This window comes from Haliotis cracherodii, unplaced genomic scaffold (genome assembly GCF_022045235.1).
Source record: "Haliotis cracherodii isolate W230 unplaced genomic scaffold, xgHalCrac1.p SCAF_2, whole genome shotgun sequence".
NCBI lineage: Eukaryota > Metazoa > Mollusca > Gastropoda > Lepetellida > Haliotidae > Haliotis > Haliotis cracherodii.
The window spans coordinates 6,374,944-6,395,562 of record NW_027266275.1 but is presented as its reverse complement, the minus strand read 5'-3'; the positions used below and the strand labels follow the sequence as shown (position 1 = coordinate 6,395,562).

The 20,619-nt window shown below is 40.8% G+C and overlaps 1 protein-coding gene across 1 annotated transcript; it reads right to left on the bottom strand.

Annotated features, from left to right (window-relative positions):
• Positions 1–397: 397 nt before the first annotated feature.
• Positions 398–10,146, bottom strand: LOC139468950 (uncharacterized). Its single transcript, XM_071251097.1, has 4 exons — positions 9,256–10,146; positions 3,753–3,866; positions 1,860–1,997; positions 398–835 (listed from the first exon to the last, which is right to left on the bottom strand). Exons 1-4 carry the CDS (start codon positions 9,722–9,724, stop codon positions 480–482), a joined length of 1,077 nt encoding a protein of 358 aa, XP_071107198.1. The 5' UTR covers positions 9,725–10,146; the 3' UTR covers positions 398–479.
• Positions 10,147–20,619: the final 10,473 nt, after the last annotated feature.

Below are 20,619 nucleotides of genomic sequence, written 5' to 3'. Positions count from 1 at the left end.
GACACGGAAGTGAGCATGTCGATACGTGACGGTGGTTGTTCAAAACACCATGAATCACAAACATTTACCTGTGACCACACACAGGTAATTTATTTAAAAAAAGATTTAAACAGTTGGTCTCAATCGTTTCATATATGTCACTGTTGCTCTCCGATGTGTTGAAACACATACTTTTAGTCAAATACTGACACAAATAATTACATTTCGGTCTATCGTGACCATCCATACGTAGCTCTATAAAAGTTATATATGTGACAAAAAATGTATGATAGGTTTAATAAATGAATGTGGCTTCTCACGACGTGTGACGCTACCACACGTCAAGAAAGTTTCATATGGGGGAAACCCAAAACATTATTAACCACTATAATTGTGTAATATATATATATATGTCCGTCCGTCCGTCTGTGCATGTTAGCAAACAGTTCTTAAGCCACATTTCAATATGGTATGACAGAACCGCAAATGAATCGCATGTTTCACACTGTACATTCAAAATTAGTAGCAGCGTATTCCTCCTCCTCGTCAATAACACACTGGGTACTGACCCTTGACCTTTTCGTGTCCTCTTTCTGTCGGAGCACCTGGTACAGCTGTGTAAATTCGTCCCCCTCCGGTAACAGCAGATACTGCGCCTTGTACAGCCAGGAGAACGACGACGTGAACATCAGGACCACGCAAATCCAGGCGAGGAAAAACGACCATCCGTAGGAATGAATCTTGTTTTCTAATATAAGTTCCTTGTGCGGGAATTTCAAACCAGGTAATAATTCTCCCTTCCACTGTAAGTTAGTTTTACCGTTGAAGAGAGCAATTGAGGTGATGAGAATGATTGCTATAAGGCAAAAACAGAAATATTGCCTTGAATACCTTTGAATCAAGATATCTACATGTACATAGATAGGAAACTTTGTAAGGCGGTTTTAACACTATTGATTATAGTAGTTGAAGATATTAAAAATTAAATAACGTCATAATTCCACAGCAAGAACATAAAAAGTGTTCGTTTCAGCAACATTTATTATCATCAAAATACCCCCAGCTATTCCTATTGTGTAATGCAGCATTTGTAAAAAGAATTCAATTATTCCTCGATATGTCCAAAACAAACTGCTAATTAACTCAGATTACAGTAGGACTTGGGTGAGAAAAACGGCGACGATGGATCAGAATACACGTGGGACTGGCCATGAAATAGTCCTGAGATGGTGGCCTGGGTTTCTTGTTTAAGTGAGTGAGTGAGTGGGGTTTTACGCCGCTTGTAGCAATATTCCAGCAATATCACGGCGGGAGACACCACAAATGGGCTTCACACATTGTACCCATGTCGGGAATCGAACCCGGGTCTTCGGCGTGACAAGTGAATGCTTTAGCCACTAGGCTACCCGACCGCCCCTTCTTGTTTAAGACAGAATACTGTTTTAGTCAGCACTTCAAAGCATAATTCTTTTTCTCGGAACAAATAAGTCAAACATACTTTTTTCACCTACATTTACAACTCAGACCATCCACCATGTTAAGTAAACGGTCTATTTTGGGGGGTAAAACCTGAGGAAAATTAATTTTTTCTCAGCACCTTATATAACTTTTTCTTTTAAAATGAAATTCCCCGAACCCACCTCCTGGACAATTACGTCCATGATGATTCAACTAAGACATTTCTCTTTTTGCCTTACGGCTCTTAGCTTGCGGGATATACTGTATGTAGGAATTACAGCGGGAACACAGGTTGAAACAATCTGTACCTTTATTCGACGTATATAAGTCTGCAGTGAAACCAACGGACAGAATATAACTTTACATTTACATACCGACCATATTCATCACACAACAGCTGTAACATCAACACATATACCAACCTGCTATCAGGGCCAACCCGGAAGCGATGGTCATGTACCTGTGACTTTTGGACAACGACCCGAGACTGCCCGCTGCCAAACTGGTGGCAAGACACAGGATGGACATGACTGCTGTACAAAAGGCCGCTACCTCAACCTCTGAAGAAATGAAGCAAGCACCATCCTCAGAATTCTACCAGTATGAACTCATCACAGTAAAGCCTCGGAAACTCGGTCTTCTACTTATATTTAGCTAAAGTCGATGTAACGTTTTCGGATTTCATTGAGGTGAGGTGAAATGGTATTTAACGTCGCGTCCAAGATTATTGCACTTATATAGCGACTGTATGTACGTGTGTGTGTTTGTGTGGCTGCTTGTACTAGTCCAGACTGATGTCAATTTATAGTGCTAGCTCACTGAGATACCATGCCGCAGTTTAACATGAATACCCTACTCAGACACAGTATACTGACTCCGTGCCGACCAGTCCTTGTTTTAGCCCCTTAATGCCGAGCGCCAGACAGGGTAACAACAAGTACCATCTTTTAACGTCTTTTGGTATGACGCAGCCGGGGATCGAACCCCGGACCTTCCGCTCTCCGGGCGGACGCTCTACCACTAGACCACGGAGGCGGTCTGGATTTCAGTGAAGTATAGGAAGGCCAAGTATAGGTCAACACTCCATCAAGTATTTTATTGTGCGATAATGCAGATGAAATAATATTCCACATTTGTTATGACTGCATTTACATGAAACCGTATGGACCAGATTAGGAAAATGGTTACATGACAATGTTGGATAGCAAATTATCTTTACTTTGCAACATATACTCTTAGGGTTCACAGAAATAAAACGAAGAAAAATGATCATTAACCCTACAAAATATGAAACATACTTATGTAAAGCAAAAGTTGCAAATAAAAAGAATATTGTTTGAAGCAATATAATAACAATGTTGTAAGTTTTGTAAAATAATGGAAGTATTTTATTAAGAATTGACTTTCACTTTGTGTGAGTTCATTGGAGTATGAACCTTCAATGTTTGGCCCTCACTCTGTAAAGGCTCATACTCCAATGAACTCAAACAAAGTGAAAGTCAGTTCTTGTAATGTTTTTATCTCACCATTTTAACCTCGAGGAATGTAGCGCTAGATATGTATACGTGTGACTTCATGTTTACACTGACAGTAATAAAACAACCAGCTGTATCGCGGAATAAAACAGTTCCCCCAAAAGAGAGGTGACATAAGTGTATTTATGCTCAGATTGCTTTGCAGGAATATCTGTTGTTTGTTTACAAGGAATGTATTCAAATAATATCTTCATTAGATGAGAAAGGTCTGTTAAGAACTACCTCAGTTTGTCAATCACAATGACAGCGCGTCGTAATACATTTACATGAAGTACAAACCGGAAAAATGGCCGACATGATAAAAGAATGATTTCCGAAGTTGTTAGTGAACCTGTGGCGGTTGGATGTGTTAGTCATCATTGATCAGCTAGCCGATCATTGAAAGGTTATTATAAAGATGTGTCAAATGGATACTAAGGTAAATTCATATATTGCTGTAAACTGCATAATGTCAGTCTAGAAACGGATCTAGTCGAGACTATGATTGTTGATGTGCGCTTTTCTACGTTTTGTTCACTAGGATGGGTCGAAGCGAAGATAAAACTCTCTGACTTTTCTCAGCGTATGCTAGAATTCTGTGTGTAAGATTAAAGGTTCCAAATGATCAGAAACAACGCATTTATATGTATGTTCAAGGGAATTAACTAGGGGTTGTGTTTAGGGTGTTTAAGGAAGGGAAGTTTCATTGCTCCGACAACACCACAAAAGGTCCAACCAATATCAATAAGACGCAAATGAAAAAAAAACCCCAATACATTCTGATGTATAATATTTACTTACTAAGTGCGTCCGGGATACGTATACTAGAGTCTGTTGGGACGGGTTGGCTCGACATAAACAACACGCACTTCTCTGGTCGGATTCTTTTAATCTTCAACTGGTCGCGTATACCATCTGAAAAATGGAACATGTATCTCATAGTATATGCAAAGTGTAAGGGGATACTTGTCCAGGATGTGTCAGGGTACAAGTCATGTGATACAGATTGTAGATTGAAGAAAGGAGTCTGGTGACAGCATCATTATAAGGGCGATTCTTGGACTTGAACTGAGTACCATCATATCCGGAGAGGGCGGTTTTGGAAAAGTGAACCATCCATTTCCTCTTTCATTAAACGTTTTTTCTTCATTTTCTTTCTTTTCATTGATTTTCAGTTATCCATTCATATACTTTCGCCACAAGTTTGCCGTTTACGCCCAATGGAATATGTTTCGGGAAATAATCGAGACTGGCTTTGACGTGGAAACTTCACATGATATCATATACACAGGCTAAGTAGGTTTTCGACTTAAAATATAATATACGATATTTTTTTATACAGGTACAACATCAGTAATAAGCAGGTTTTGTGATAATAGCTATAGATGCGTATGGGGAAACATAGAAAAGCTTCGCAGTATTCAAGTTGTGAGAACCGACAGTGCGGAGTCCCGGTTTGATCCCTAGAAACATAAGCTGATGGTATGTGGCTATGTCTGGATCTAATGGTCAGACTCAGTGACTTGGCTGACTACGTGTCATCGTATCCCCAACGTCGTGGATCGTTGCTCATCATATCAATCACTGGATTCTCTGATCCTGATACGATTATTTACCAGTCCGCCGTCATATAGCTGGAATATTACGTTGTGTGGCGTTAAAAAACAAAAAGGGAAATAAATATGAAACAGATTCAGCTGGGCGTAAAAGGGAAAATAATGATGACGACCACATTTAAACATTTAGATACGGGTCAAGATAAAAATCATCAACCAAGTAACTGCACATGAATAGGTAATTGCAGAACCTATAGCTGTATACCGATTATACAATCAGGAATGTTTTTGTCCACAATCGGGAACTAGAAATAACCAGATGCGCTTTGTTTGAAGCATTGTCCTAAGGTTATATGAGTAGCAGTTTTTGCACACCTTACATTTGAAAACAACGGAAACGGTTTCTGCATTTCGCAAGATATTACTTCACAGCAGCAGCAGATGTACGGTGCCAAGTATATACCACCGTGAGGTGCATGACCTGTGGCAATTGTATGTTGGAAATGTATTTTTTATGTGTGAACTGCAACGGAGGAGGGGAGGTGAGGTGAAATTGGGTTTAACGTCGCGTCCAAGATTGTTGCACTTATATAGCGACGTGCATGTGTGTGTGTTTGTGTGTGTGTGTGTGTGTGTGTGTGTGTGTGGCTGCTTGTACTAGCCCGGACTGATGCCGATTTATAATGCTAGCTCACTGAGATATCATGCCTCAGTTTAACATGAATACCCCGCTCAGACACAGTATACTGACTCCGAGCCGACCAGTCCTTGTTTTAGCCTTTTAATGCCGAGCGCCAGACGGGGGGTCCCAACGGGGGAGGGTTTAAGGTGGTATTAAGCAGCTCGCTTGATGCAGTTGTGTTGATGTTTACACATAACAATATACAATGGACAAACATTTAAATAAACTTTAAAATGCAAAGTTTAAATGAAGAAACTGTCTAGGTTCAGGCAATACGTATGTGGGTGAGTGAGTATTGTCTCACGCCGCCTTTGGAGCAATAGCGATAAGAAAGGACAAGCTAATTAACTGCGAATGAAAGCCGCTGTGTGTTGAAATTGACCTGTTTAGCCTTTATTGAAACGTTTGCTTGTGAATGTTTGCATTTGCAATCTGAATGCTATTACACTGTTACGTAAAAGTAAACAATATTTGATTTCCCAGAGAATTCACTCATGACGGAAGAACACGGACAATCGTGATATGTGTCATTTTAAGCTTTAGAAGATATCATTCCACTTTGTTATTGTTGATAAAGTGGTTACAAACTAAAAGAATCAATTTTAGGATCTGACACAACGAAACAGAAAAACCAACCACCACAACCACCAATAACAACACCGTCATCATAATATGCACTAGGGATCACCAGTGGCCCAGTCGTCTAAGGCGCCGCGATTCGCTGTGCAGAGTTGCGTCCCTTGGGCACGCCAGAAACCTATGATTGTGGGTTCGAATTCTGGTTTGCCCCGATTATGTTTCTAGGTTTGTCAGCACCATACCAGTGCTTGTGGGTTTCACCGAAGTGGTAAACGTCTGAGACCTGCATCACTTCGGACTTTCCTCCCACATTAAGCTGACACGCCGCGATATAACTGGAATACTGTTAAAAGCGGCGTTAAACCCAACTCACTCACTCACTAATATGCTCTATCACCACCGTCACCAAAATATCCCCTCCCCCATCATCCCCATACCACCACCATCATCATCAACACAACCACTATCAGCACCACGACTACTATGACCACCCCCACCCCAACCACAACTACCCAACACACCCACCACTAATCTCCCTAACTATCAATCGATTTCTTGTTCTACCGCCTCCCATCCAGAGAATCCATGTCTTGTTGCCATAATGCATATACATCACTATAGCAGTTTACAACAGGCACAACTGATTCGACTATCACTTTCTGGTGGTATGATGAACAACGCCCGTGCTGTTTTGCCTACTAGTTTAAAGTTGTCGATCAATGATGTATTGAGTTTGTGACAAAACCGAGACCAAAACACTTAGCCATTAGACATATCGATATGTGAGAGTGTGTCGTAGCGTAGAGAGGTTACAGTGCATCCAGCTTTAGAAAAAAGGAGCAAGGGCCGTATCATACACAGTCTTGTGGTTTATACGTTATTTCATGGACTCCTAAGAGGGATGACAACCGAGAAGATTCGGCCGGGTTAGAATTTGTCTTCAGCAACCCATGCTTGTCGTAAGAGTCGACCATATTTCTCGTTGGGACAACTAACGGGATCGGTTGGTCAGGATCGCTGATTGCATGTCAGCGTATCCCGATAGATGATATCAATCACTGGATTGTATGGTCCGGACTCAAATATTTACAGACCGCCGTCATAGAGCTGAAATAATGCTGAGTGTGGCGTAAACCAACAAACACACACTATTAAGAGATAAGGCCTCTTCTGACTACTGTGATCATGAGATCGTATTGAGTTATATTTCAGAACCTTGTCGCCTAGGTACGTGAATGCTATACTCCCAGGGGAGCTGAAAATGTATTTCAATTAACACTTCATCACTTTATCTGGATAATTGTTTCACTCGCTTTGACCATGAAGTCGCCCATTGTATTGCAGCTAACCCTTAGGCTATCTAAAAGACCAGTATCAGTGTAAGGTACACCTCCCCCTGGTCATCTTACAACGACCTCAGACAAAGAAAGATCCAAATCGTCTTGTCATAGTGGTACTTTAGGTACATGCTGTATAGAATACTGCTAGAAAGTGTGAAACTTGCTGTCATTCAATCCACACGTCCGTTGCGGTTCAATAAACAACGCTGACAATATGGATTGAATTATCGGTACAAAACCTAACCATGTTGGCATGAATAATTTCCACTGATTATTTGTTACCTGGGAAAACAAACAACAATAACAACACGGTCGTTATTGCAAATTTAATATTTAATTCGAAACTAGGTGACGATCGATGCGAATACAAATGATTGTTCACTTCAAAGTATGTGATACGAAAGCGTAGGCTTTAATGTTTAACATCAGAGTGACAGAAATAGAAACGTAGCAGGTAGATGGTTTGATGGAAACATCTCGTGGGTTGTGTGTGTATGTGTGTGTGTGTGTGCGATGTGTTTGTGTGCGCGCGCGCGTGCGGTGTGTGTGTGTGCGTGCGTGCGTGCGTGCGGTGTGTGTGTGCGTTTGTGTTCGTGTACTGGAGGAGGCGTTCGTTGATAGATACACATTATACATGTAGCCAATGTTTCCTTTGTATGATTGATCATTTGTACATTTGATAAGTCGAGACTGGTATTATATTGTATTGTATTGTATTGCATTCTTGTATATTGAAGGAAAAATAGTATCAATATGCATAGGACCACCATGCAGGCTTATATAAGTCAATATACCCGTTATAATATATGTTATCATATGCGTTTTGACGACATGTTTTCCACACGACTGTGTGACGAGGGGTAAGTTCAAAATTCAAATAGTCAAATGTCACTTTATGTCCACCGATATTCCAGCAGCTCAGGCCTTTTGTGTCTACATTTCACAACTTCTGGGGTATAATTGAGCATGCTCTTTCTACAAAATTTCAAAGAGCGTCAGGAGAGCTTCAGAAACGTCTAATGGTATTCATGTGACCATTTCCAAAGTTGACCCATCAATGACTGAAATTATTTCCGATGCAATTCCCTATTTTTACTTTCCTTTCCATGTGTTTGTTGCTGGTGTGGGTCAGGATGCGCTCATCCTCTTACGATCACCCCGTATTATCCCTATTATTTTGGTTGTTTTTCATAAACACATGCTCATGATATGGTCAAATCGTACAGTGGGCAATGGAAAGAGATTTCTTATGAATCTGAAAGGGTTTTGTTGCTTTTATTTGCAAAAAGGTTCAGGACAATTAATCCACAATTCCACGCACAAGAAGAAAGGATAATTATTGTTTAAATAAAACTAAACTTCAATCATAATAACATACGTTCGACACTAACGTTACAATATTTTGCAGTCATATCACGCCAAGCCAGCGAAATGTTTGGGAAAACTAAGTAATGTCGCCCGTTCACAAGTGCTACACTGGGGAAATCACCGAATAAACTTTTATATAAATACGAAACAAAAGAACAGAAGAAACATGCAGTTTATCAGTGAATGGGTAAATGGGTGAGTTGGACTTTATTTTACTCATCATTGTGTGTCAGCTTACAATGGAAGGAATTAAAAAAAGTGATGTAAACTGCTAGCGTAAGATAGTATACACCCATGTTTGATGATGGCAAAAAATGAAATAAACAGGAAATGTTTTTTGATGGGATGTATTTGTATCATAGTTGAGTTTTGGACCTTAGTTTTGCAGTGTTTCGGCGACTGTTTTCAGCCAAGTGACGTTTTAAAAAACGTTTGTAACTTTTTGGTAAAATCCGATTTTGAAGTGTATACTCTTTTTGCACGGGGATGTAGGTCGTAGACACTTCTACTTCCACGTATGGTGGCTCCAGCGATCATGGGAATGATGCTAACAGACCGTGTAGACACAGTAGAAATACCGTGTAGAAACAGTAGAAATATCGTGTAGAAACAGTAGAAATACCGTGTAGAAACAGTAGAAATGAATCTTAAATTGAAACCTCCGATCAGCGGACACTGGGATATTAGGGACGCAACTCAGCACAGTGGTATCGTATACTACGGAACGTGATATAAATATATATAAAATAGAAGAAAACAGTAGTTTAGTTAGTACCTACCAGTCAGATTGTCGCAGTCGCGGAACAAATTCCCGTATTGAGAGAAGAGAAAAACTTGGACTACGTCTTTAACGTGACCCTTGCTGTCAACGCTGCCGTTGTCAAAGACCCTGACGTACATGGGCGAGTGGTAATGTTCGGCAACGTGGTTGGTCAGTGACGTGTTCTTCTCCGGCTTGGACATCATTGTCGTGATTACTTTGTATGGGGATGTGCCATCGGGAATGTTGACGTCAACACCTTCCAGGGGTTTCATATAGTTGGTGATATTGTCAAGGTTGAAGCCTCGATACTGCCAGTAGTCTGTCGTAACGGCAACGATCAACAACACGACGATGTTACCGGAGAGGATGAGGGTGGAGTAGTTGCAGATTGTAACCATCGTCGGTGAGCAACAAGTCGGCATTAGGAAAACGGAAGTTTTACGCCATGTGGACGAGGAACATACTACAGCTCCAGACTCGAACATCCATTATGAAGCATCACTGGTTCAACGGCTTTGTCGATGTTTTCTCCCACAATCAGTTCTTTGGTAAGAAACCAGAGATTCTCAAAGCAACTTGCACAATGGGGCATTTTATATCTCCAGTTCAATCAACCTTCCAAATGTTCACTTAATTCTTCTTAAAAATCTGAATTACTCCCCGTTATTCAATATATAGGTATATATATTCATTAAAACAATGAACATTTAGATGTCGCTTTGTTCTCTAAAACATCTTGTATTCAATCTTGGATCCAACGATCACAATGTTCACTGACACGTATGGCACTGATGGTAAAGTTGACACTCGTCAACCTCGAACTAAATACACTTCCATTCCTTAAATCGACATTCTCTTTTCATGTCCCTGAATCCGACACACATGGCAGTGCCAACGTTCAGACATGAGGGAGTGTCCCGTGCGACTGTTGTCAGGTGATGAGTGATCTCTGTGTACATCACGTCTGATGCCAAATAGCGGCCCTTGTGGCCATTTGGAATTGGGTTTAGAAACTCAATCAAACTAAGCTATAAAGTTTCCTGCCTATAAACCTATCAATAATTTAGCCTGTTCGTTCCAGTCCACCTGCGACCGCCTCTTTATCAGGTGCAACGCAATGACAATTGACAAGCAGACGTTAAACGCCGCCATCTTGAAATCGATGCAAATTTGAATAACGATTGTTGTGGTTTGTGGGAAAGATCCGTATCCCTTAAGAATACAAAAAACACATGTTCTCTCGTGAGATATAAGAATTAAAGCCACCAGTAGCTTCGCGAATACGAACTCCATTTACTCAAGGTGTTGTTTAAAACTATGACGATTGGACCTGGACCAATTTGCAGTCACAGTCGATGTTTGTGTTTGTCTGCTAACTCAAATGTTTAGATGCATATCAAACATGCCCTTAATGATCCCCAACGACGCAGTATGTCACCTTCACATATGACACAGATTCACCACCTATCCCTGGCCATAAGCTCCAGCCGGTAGGGCATGACGCCCTTTTAAGACAATATAGTTCTGACATGATCCTATCTCGAACACATATTATATTCAATAAACCCACGGAATTTCACTGTTAATGTTTCTCAATGTTCTAGATACACAATGGGTGAATTGATTTTCATGTAATGTTTTGCAAAATAGAATATATTTGTACATAACGGACTTGCAGGGTTACATGTGAAGGTTTCAGGTTATGGCTCTTGAGGTCGTATGCTCAACCTGCCCATGAAGATCCGGGTTAGAGTTTGTTGTCAGCAACCCATGCTTGTCATAGGAGGTGACTATTCTTGTAAGACTTTCGGGATCGTGTGGTCAGGCTCGCTGACTTGGTTGATGCATGTCATCGTATCTCTACATTGCTCATGGTGTCATCCACTGGATTGTCTGGTTCAGACTCGATTCTTTTCAGACCGCCGTCATATAGTTGTAATATTTGTGTCGTAAACTAAAACAACAAGAAAAACAACAAAATTGCCTGTGTAGAGTTGTGCTTTTTAAAATCGCAACATACACTGCATATTTCTGTACTTTTCTTTCGAAAACATCTCTTGCCATCACCTCTACTCTGTGGGTAGCCTAGTGGTTAAAGCGTTCGCACGTCACGCCGAAGACGCGGGTTCGGAATCCCGACATGGGTACAATATTAATGTGTGAAGCCCATTTTTAGTGTCCCCCGACGTGATATTGCTGGAACATTGCTAAAAGCGGCGCAAAACTATACTCACTCACTCACAGTTTTATGTACTGACAAGCCGTCTAAGGATTCTAATTTGGGTGCGGGAGAAACTGACAGAGATTACACAGAGAATCATAGTTGGCAAGGCAGCAAAACGAGGTGAGATGAAATGTGTTCACGATTACTGCATATGTGTGAGTGCGTGCGTGGCTGGCAGTACACGCCCGCATTGATGCCAGTTTTTTAGTGCTATCCTACTGAGATACTGTGCCACAGTTAAACATGAATATCCTCTCAGGCTCAGTATACTGACTCCGAGCTGACCGTACCAGTCCTTGTTATATCCCCTAGTGCCAAGCATCATGGTAACAACAGGTACCTACCTTTAACGTCTTTTGGTATGATGCGGCCGGGGATCGAGCCCCGGACCTTCCGCTCTCCGGGCGCTCTGTCCACTCACCACTTGCATGACACAGGATAGGCTTTCACGCTACTTTTAGCAATAACTCAGAGGTTTCCCAACATGAGACACAACGACTAGGTTTCACACAATTTACCCATGTGGGAATCGAACCCGGTCCTTTTAGCCAGGTGAGGAAATTATATGTAGCTACCTGAGAGGGAAGGATTCTCACTGACAAATTCAATTAGATACCTTAAAATTAACAATTGAAACGTTATCATACAGAACCTTGCGTGTGACTACATCGATAGCCGTCCTATCGATCCGTGAAACAATGGTTGCTGACAACTATTAAAACTATATACGTTCGATATCGGAACTCCAGCTCATGTTTGGGCCCTCACGGGTCCACCGCACACCTGCATTTGGTCAAACATGATGATATCAAAATCAGAAACATACAGTTAAGTAAGACCCGTGACGATCGGGACAGCAAAGGTCAGCAACCCATGCTGGTCGAAAGAAGCGACTAACGGGATCGAAAGGCCAGGCTCCCTGACTTGGTTGATGCATGTCATCGTATACCAATTGCGTGGATCGATGCGCATCAGGTCTATCACTGGATTGTCTGGTCCAGACCCGATTATTTACAGACCGCCGTCATAAAGCTTGAATATTTCGGCGTTAGGCAAACAAACAATTAGGTAAAACATTCACTCTGACACAAAAATGAGCAGTCACATGTCGCGGCTCCAAACACATATTCCGACACTCTTCATGGTTGTTGCAGCCATAGACAGAGAAGAAGAATGAAATAGGTCAAGTTCAGCCAAGTCGAAGTTCGGGATGGAGAGATACTTATTCTGAATTTGTAGTAGTTTTGCGAGTTATTTCAAAACTGCTGGTACATAGTTTTGCACTTTTCGTCATTACACTTCTACAACCTGTCACCCCTACAGTGGGAGGTGCCATGTTGATTGAAAAGAAAATTTACTTAGTTGCGTCCAAGCTGTGCAGTATATGAAATATACTGAATTTTCTAACTGTGTATGGAGGGTTATTTGATTACATCGTCTTATATTTTCTAACCATGATTTAAACCAGTTAACAATTTATAGAATTAAAATTGAAATTTAGTAATATTTCTTACAGTTTTCACTACCTCTGCTCCCTTTTTGGATTGTTCTAAGACAGCGGACCTCTTACGGGATCGGCTGGTCAGGCTCGCTGACTTGGTTGATGCATGTTATTGATCCAAATTGTGTAGATCGATGCTCATGATATCAATCACTGGATTGTCTGGTCCAGACTCGATTATTTACATACCACCGTCATAAAGCTGGAATATTGCTGAGTGCGGCAATAAACAACCAACCAACCAACCCAAAAGAGGACCGTTTGAAGAGCGTTCTTGTTGTCAGGGCACTCGGTTCAAATTGAAACAAGATAATTGAGCTACCTCCAAATTCAAAACACAGTAGGTGTTTCTGATCATTGAGACCACTGAGGATGTATATGGGACCCAAAATCACATAAATATTTTTGTTGATGTTATTTCCACCAATTCAAACTAAAATCTCTTTTTCGCAAAACAGTTTGATAAGTAACACTCAAGGCTTAGCAACCTAATAGTTAAGAGTCGTGTCGTTTGACGAAATCTGATGATATAGATGCGGTTGTTAATGACGAAAATGTTGAAACCACTTGGTTTTGTCTGTAAGAGGCCGACCGGTCCATCTGATGACTTGGAGGGTCTACAAACACGTGTTGATCTGCGTAAGAGGCGACTAACGGGATCGGGTGGTCAGGCTCGCTGACTTGGTTGGTGCATGTCATCGTATCCCACTTGCGTACGTCGATGCTCATGATTTCAATCACTGGATTGTCTGGTCCAGAGTCGATTATACAGACCGCCGTCATATTGTTTTGATATTGCTATATGCGGCGTTAAAAAACAAACAAACAAACAAAAAGTGTTGTCCTGACAAACTGCAGGACATAGTTTGAAGCAGACATAAAATACCACTAAACATCACTGTACCCTTAACGGTACGTGTTGGCATTAAATTCGATTGTATTTTTGTAAAAAGCATGCCAGCTGTTACAACATAACTCATATGAAATTTTAAAACATGAAACTGTTTCAAATATGCAATTGTATGATTCCAACGATATTCATAAGTTCATGACGAAGCATTTATGAGTTTGAGCGATTTATTGATTTCCTGTAAAACTCATTTGCCATTAGACCTTACACAATTATCTCGTCCCTACAAAATAGCGACCAAAGCATATTTCTCAAAACTATCAAACGAATATGCTAACTTCACTATCAGTTTGATTTTGAAAGAAAGATGTTTGAATGCACAATGCGAAACACAAAGCGCCCATTAGATACATCTAAATATGCTGATGAGAAACAAAAGATGATGAGATCAGTCAGTGAATGGGATGGGATGGCAGCGGAAAGACGTAGAGATACTGCGTCCGGTAGAGAAGCCTCTCTACTCGTTAGTGCGTGCATGACTGTTGTTTTACGCCGTACCCATCTTAGTTTAACTACATCTATACGTGTAAATACTTGTGTTCGAACCAGGCAAACCAATGGTTGATAGCATGAACACCTATGATCACACAAAGCCACACATTGTAAATACACGATTATTATTTTAGTGGACAAATAGCACAAGCTGCATGTATAAAACGGTAGTAATGCCAGAGTTGTTTTCTGTTTGGGTCTACGGATGTTTGGGACCGTCTCCGTGGTCTAGTGGTAGAGCGTCCGCCCGGAGAGCGGAAGGTCCGGGGTTCGTTCCCCGGCCGCGTCATACCAAAAGACGTTAAAAGATGGTACTTGTTGTTACCCTGTCTGGCGCTCGACATTTAGGGGCCAAAATAAGGACTGGTCGGCCCGGAGTCAGTATACTGTGTCTGAGTGGGGTATTCATGTTAAATTGCGGCATGGTATCTAAGTGGGCTAGCACAATAAATCGGCATCAGTCCGGACTAGTACAAGCAGCCACACACACACGTGCACGCACGTACGTATATAAGTGCAATAATCTTGGACGCGACGTTACTCCCCATTTCACCTCAACTTACGGGTTTTTGGTCCAAATATTTAGGTCAGTAGCTCGTAACGTTTTCCACAGCTTTTTTTTTTATAGCATTTTATACAGCATTGTGTTGATAGCGACAGTAAACGACAATAAACAGTGTGTGAGATTTTTTCACATTTCGAATTTTTTGGGAGTCTGCGGATTCACATAACAAGCTTTGAAGAAAGGTCTGTTCCAAGTACCCTGACTTTGCTGGATCATTCCACGTACCTTTGTGTGCCTTTTTACCTTTTAGTACGAAATGTTTTGTTTGTTTGTTGTTTAACCAACATTCCAGCAGTATGACGGAGGTCTATAAATAATTGAGCCTGGACCAGGCAATCAGTGATTGACTTCGTGAGCATCGATCCACGCAATTGGGATACGATGTCATGCATCAAACAAGTCTGACCACCCGATCCCGTTAGTCGCCTCTTTCGACAAGCATAGTCGCCTTTTACGTCAAGCATAGTCGCCTTTTACGTCAAGCATAGTCGCCTTTTACGTCAAGTAGGGTTGCTGAGCCGGGATCTTCACGGGTCTGTACGACATGTGTTTATAATTACATGGGTCACATCTAACTATTTCGGACACATACAACAGTTGATGGTGATATTCACGTGAAGAAAAACGTTTCTATTCACGTTCGCATTAGTGTAGGTTATGATTTATAATTTATTTCAAGTGATAATCTCAGTTCGTATTGTGCAGGTGTTGTGATATGCTATGCAGAGTTGTGTCCCTTAGCCTGCCAGACCGCAAGCTCCTGGCAAGCGCGTGTCACCTTCGTTTCACTCTCGGTAACAACTGCCACCATTCGTGACCAACTCGTGTTATTCCGGGACAAGCTGAATAGCGACTCGTGCCCCTTTCATGGCCATTTTTGCGACCGGGTTCCGTCTTAGCGCAAACGGGAATACCTAAAACAATTGTCAACTCGTTGTGTAATGGTTCACATATATTTCCCCATATATTATATATATTTCAGATGCAATTTAAAGCACATCTGGACATGCGGAATTATACAGTATGATTGAACACATTTAACTGTGTCTTGGGAATATTTTTAGATGCAAACCATATGTAAAATCAAAAAAATATTTCTGAGGGATTCTTTGATGAACAACTTGAAATCATACGCGCATTCTGATTGGTTTGTCGTATTTTCGCGCATAACATTCATCGATAGGAGGACGAGTCTTGTGGGTTACAGAGTGGTGACGAATGCGCTGCCACAAATGTTGGTGCGGCCTTAACAAGAATCTTGAACTTTTCCCTGTAACCCCAAATATAGTGATGTTCATACTTTTATGTCTTTGAGAATGCCAATAAGTATTTTTTTAAAAGGTTTACGACTGACCATACTTCCCAGATGAATTTACCTTTTTGTTTGTTTGATCGGATTGGTTCGAGATTGCAGACGAACAGAACATCAACCAACTTCTCCCTTACATTCTTACTATACCAATTGGGGCGGTCGGGTAGCCTAGTGGTTAAAGCGTTCGCTCGTCACGCTGAAGACCCAGGTTCGATTCCCGACATGGGTACAATGTGCGAAGCCCATTTCTGGTGTCCCCCGCCGTGATATTGCTGGAATATTGCTAAAAGCGGCGTTAAACCATACTCACTCACTCACACTACTATACCAATTACATGATAGTTGTAATGAAACAGAAATACAAACTGACAAACAAAGAAGATAATTTAGTAGGGGTAAGAGTATTCGGCGTCACGGCAGTCATCACTTGTTTGCAAACATAACGGTTAGTCGGAGTTCAACTCCAAGCATGGTTGTGGCACCCTATCCCAGTGGGGAGCTTTGACTGGTGGCAGCGATATCGATAGTATAGAGCTCCGCGAACGGGATATCGCTGTGAGGAGCTTGGCCAGACTGATGAGGGTGAGTTCGACTACTGCATCCCCAGCTAATGATGTTTCACGGTGGTTTCTTAGCAACCCACACGCGTTAATGAGTTTCACCATAAGCGTTGAGGTCTACCATCTGCGTCACACTCCTCCCCACATCAATCTGCAAGCCGTGATATAGCGGAAATAATCAAAGTAGCATCTACCTAACTCACTTACCAATTTCCCCGTGATTCGAATTGATGTTTGTCGTAAGAGGCGACTAACGGGATCGGATGGTCATGCTTGCTGACTCGGTTGATACATAGCGACGTAGATCGATGCTCGTGATGTCGATCATTGGAGTGTTTGGTTCAGAATGAAGCGGGAATAACGCGGAGTTAACAACAAACAAACAAACAAGACAAACACTCACCATTATCAGTGTGTTAAGTTCGGCTCCCTCCGTTTGTTTACCTGAGACTGAACGAAAGAGTGATTGAGAGAGTATTGTTTTATGCCGCTCTCAGCAAATAGTCCAACACCACCACGGCGGGGGTGGACAGCAAAAGGCCTTCAGACAGTGTACCCATGTGGGGAATCTGTCCAGGGTCGCTTCATCCTCTCTACCCCACCGTCCTTTGAATTAACGAATGAAGACGTTTATGTTATCTTTGAAAACAGCAATACACTGAATACTTTCAAAGACAAAATCGTTTTGGAAATAATTATACTTTTATTGTCAATGAATTGGATTAACAGTACAGGTGTATTAAACAACAAGAATAACACAGCTTTAACAACATTATGGCCAATAAACAAATAACATGCGATTCAAAATATTGGCATTAAAAAGTAATATTATTATTATGATTTTATGACAAGCAGTAATAAATTGGATGGATTCCAGATACATATATATTAATTGAATGTTTTAACACAATAGTATTGCTTGAAAAAATATTGCAAAATTATTGTAAAATGTGTTTTGATAAAAACTAAATGGATAAATGGAATATAATCATCAGTTTACAGTAGATGGAATTAAAAATGTTATAGACAGGTTGTCATATATAATTGTCATCAAAATGGAACACGCGCAAACACAAACAGAATACGTTGTGACACAAGATACCGTAAATGTGCAAACAAATGTCTTTGAATCGAACAACAATTGTAGGTGAAGTACGTGTTAGTTAGGACGTTGGTTCATGTTTCACAATAGGCAAATTGATTTTGAACTGGCGAGGTAATACTAAAAGTAACAAAATAAATTTTCTAGACTCTTCCATGAAACCTATTACGTTGCTTCACTGTCAAAATGTATAGATCTATTCCCGATCTATTTTCACCACATGACATGTTTACCCTTCGTTTAACGATCTGCGTATAATAGAAAAGATATTTGGGAACTTCTTGTTTCAACATTGGGAAGCATTTGAGTGGAATGATTATCAGACTATGTCAGATATATAAGTATAGTTTTTAATTATATAACAGTGACACCAGTTAATCTGGACTGTATTGATTTTACGAGTTAGTGGTCGTAAAGTCCCTCTAAATACATCAGTACGTTTCCGGCTTTCATAAGTCGTCCAGAAAATGTGGTATAAGGACTAAACGTTTACTCTAGATGTACAAGATTCCATGTACAACGCAGGGGGACACTATTTACAATTATTATGTGTATGAAATAATATAGTCAAAGTGAGCACCAAATATGTAGATTACGTGTAGTTATTAGAATCCCGGCGTGGTGGCGCGGAGTGGCGTGGCGTGGCGTGGAGTAGCGTGGTGCAGAGTGGGGTAGTAGTAGTAGTAGTCGCGGTACCAGCAATTGCAGTAGCAGAGTGAGTGAGTGAGTGAGTGAGTGAGTATGGTTTAACGCCGCTTTTAGCAATATTTCAGCAATATCACGGCGGGGGACACCACAAATGGGCTTCACACATTGTACCCATGTCGGGAATCGAACCCGGGTTTCGGCGTGACAAGCGAACGCTTTAACCACTAGGCTACCCGACCGTAGCAGAATTAGCAGTAACAGAAGAGTGGAGCCAAACAGGTAGGGATGGGTTACATTAAAGGAACGCTCCTTGGGCCTAAATGAAACAAAATTCACAAGTATGATATCAACATTAATTCAGAGAGTTTATAAAACCGCCGGAAGACATCCACCCGTTCTAATCAATAACCGTACATGAATGAGCTCCCTATTCGAAGCACTAGAAGTCAGAAAATGAAATGGAAGCCTCTATTATATTTCATTTTCAAAATGGACTTACCTTACACGACACCTTGCCGTGGGGACTGAAGGTGTAGGGGGGTTAGGTCTACATTTTCACAAAGAGAAAGATACTACGATTCGTCAATGGGGATTTATTTTGTAGCAGTTATCCCCCTTTATACGTGTCCCTAGCAATTGTTTCTGGTTGTTGAAAAATTCACTTGTACTTCCAGGGTTTTACTTTCATTTAAAAAATGAAACTGTTAATGTCATATACAAACTATGGATGTGAAGGGTTTGAGGCTAAAACATGAATATATCATAAACGTAGACATATTATACATAAGATTCTGCATTGCTTGCACAAGTGACGTCACACGAAGCTGCTAGTACAGTCGTGATTGGTCGCTGTATATAACATATTAGCTAGTACACTTTATATGTATAAAGATGATTACCAGTGTGAACATATAAGATGCAGCAACTAAGAAAATGTCTCTTTGGATCCAGTATTATATAAAAGCAGGAAAAAACCTGAAACTAGAAAGGTAGTAATATGATAACATGGGCCGTTAGTCCTCGTCACGAGGTCGGGTAAGTTTGGTGGTCCCTTGTTCAATAGCTAATGTACAATCTATTCTGTTACATAACTGCTGTTCAATAAAATTATTATTTCTTTGGTTCTCCGCTCTATTCAAATTCAATAAGCTAAAATATCCATATCTGGAACAAAGGAAGGATCCAGAAACTCTTTGAGATGGTAACAATCATAGTGGAATTTCAATATGGATCAAACACGGAAGTCTGCTTTCTGCCACAATTTTGTAACTTTAGAATCACAATACAAAAAATGGTTCTAAAGAAGCAAAGTAATATTTTTGACAATGAAAAACAATAATTTACTGCCATTGATATATTACAACTGTGTTTGAAATGAATCCAATGTTATTTATATTTACAATAAGACAATTGTATGACATGCTCAGTAATAAGACGAGGAATACAATATTACGTCGAGCAATGGTACAGCGGGTTAGAATGAAAATGGTCTGTCTGTACCACAAACAAGTCTCGTGTTTTACTGTGATGCGATATCTCTCTGAGGTAAGATCTGACTACACCTCCTTAGAAGGTCACGTCATGTGAACTCTGAACAACCTTTGACCGCCCAATCGACATGAAGGATGCGTTGGCTGCTGAACCAATCGGACGTTAGCTTTCTACAACGATTTGGATTCCCTTCTTTACAAGATCGATTCGTAAATTTTGATTTTAACAAACTGAAACCCACACTGGACTCAAATTTGCCTTCGATAGAACTCCCTTTTGGGACACCGAGGTCCGAAAACTCATCATAAGCGCAATGTGGTAAAATGTCAAAGGCAAAACAATGGATCGGCATTCATTATGCACATTCGGAAAAGGTCGTTTAAGCTCGTTTTCGATATACAGAAATCAGATATATCGATTAGAATTCTTTGCTGACTTCGCCGAGAATTTAGAAGCATCCGTGCTAATTGGCTGATCAGAAAGTTCACCTGACTGCAACCTTCTACTCAGGTGTCCTCAGATCGTCACGAAGAGAGCTGAAAATCGGAGTAAAATATCCCCAAAATTAAATTTGC

Excerpts from the sequence above, each read along its gene's own strand:
- LOC139468950 (XM_071251097.1), bottom strand. The coding sequence starts at position 9,724 with ATGTTCGAGTCTGGAGCTGTAGTATGTTCCTCGTCCACATGGCGTAAA. Across the intron at positions 3,867-9,255 it reads CGACTGCGACAATCTGACTG|ATGGTATACGCGACCAGTTG; the intron begins GTAGGTACTAAC and ends TCCATTTTTCAG. Across the intron at positions 836-1,859 it reads CGGGTTGGCCCTGATAGCAG|CAATCATTCTCATCACCTCA; the intron begins GTTGGTATATGT and ends TTTGCCTTATAG.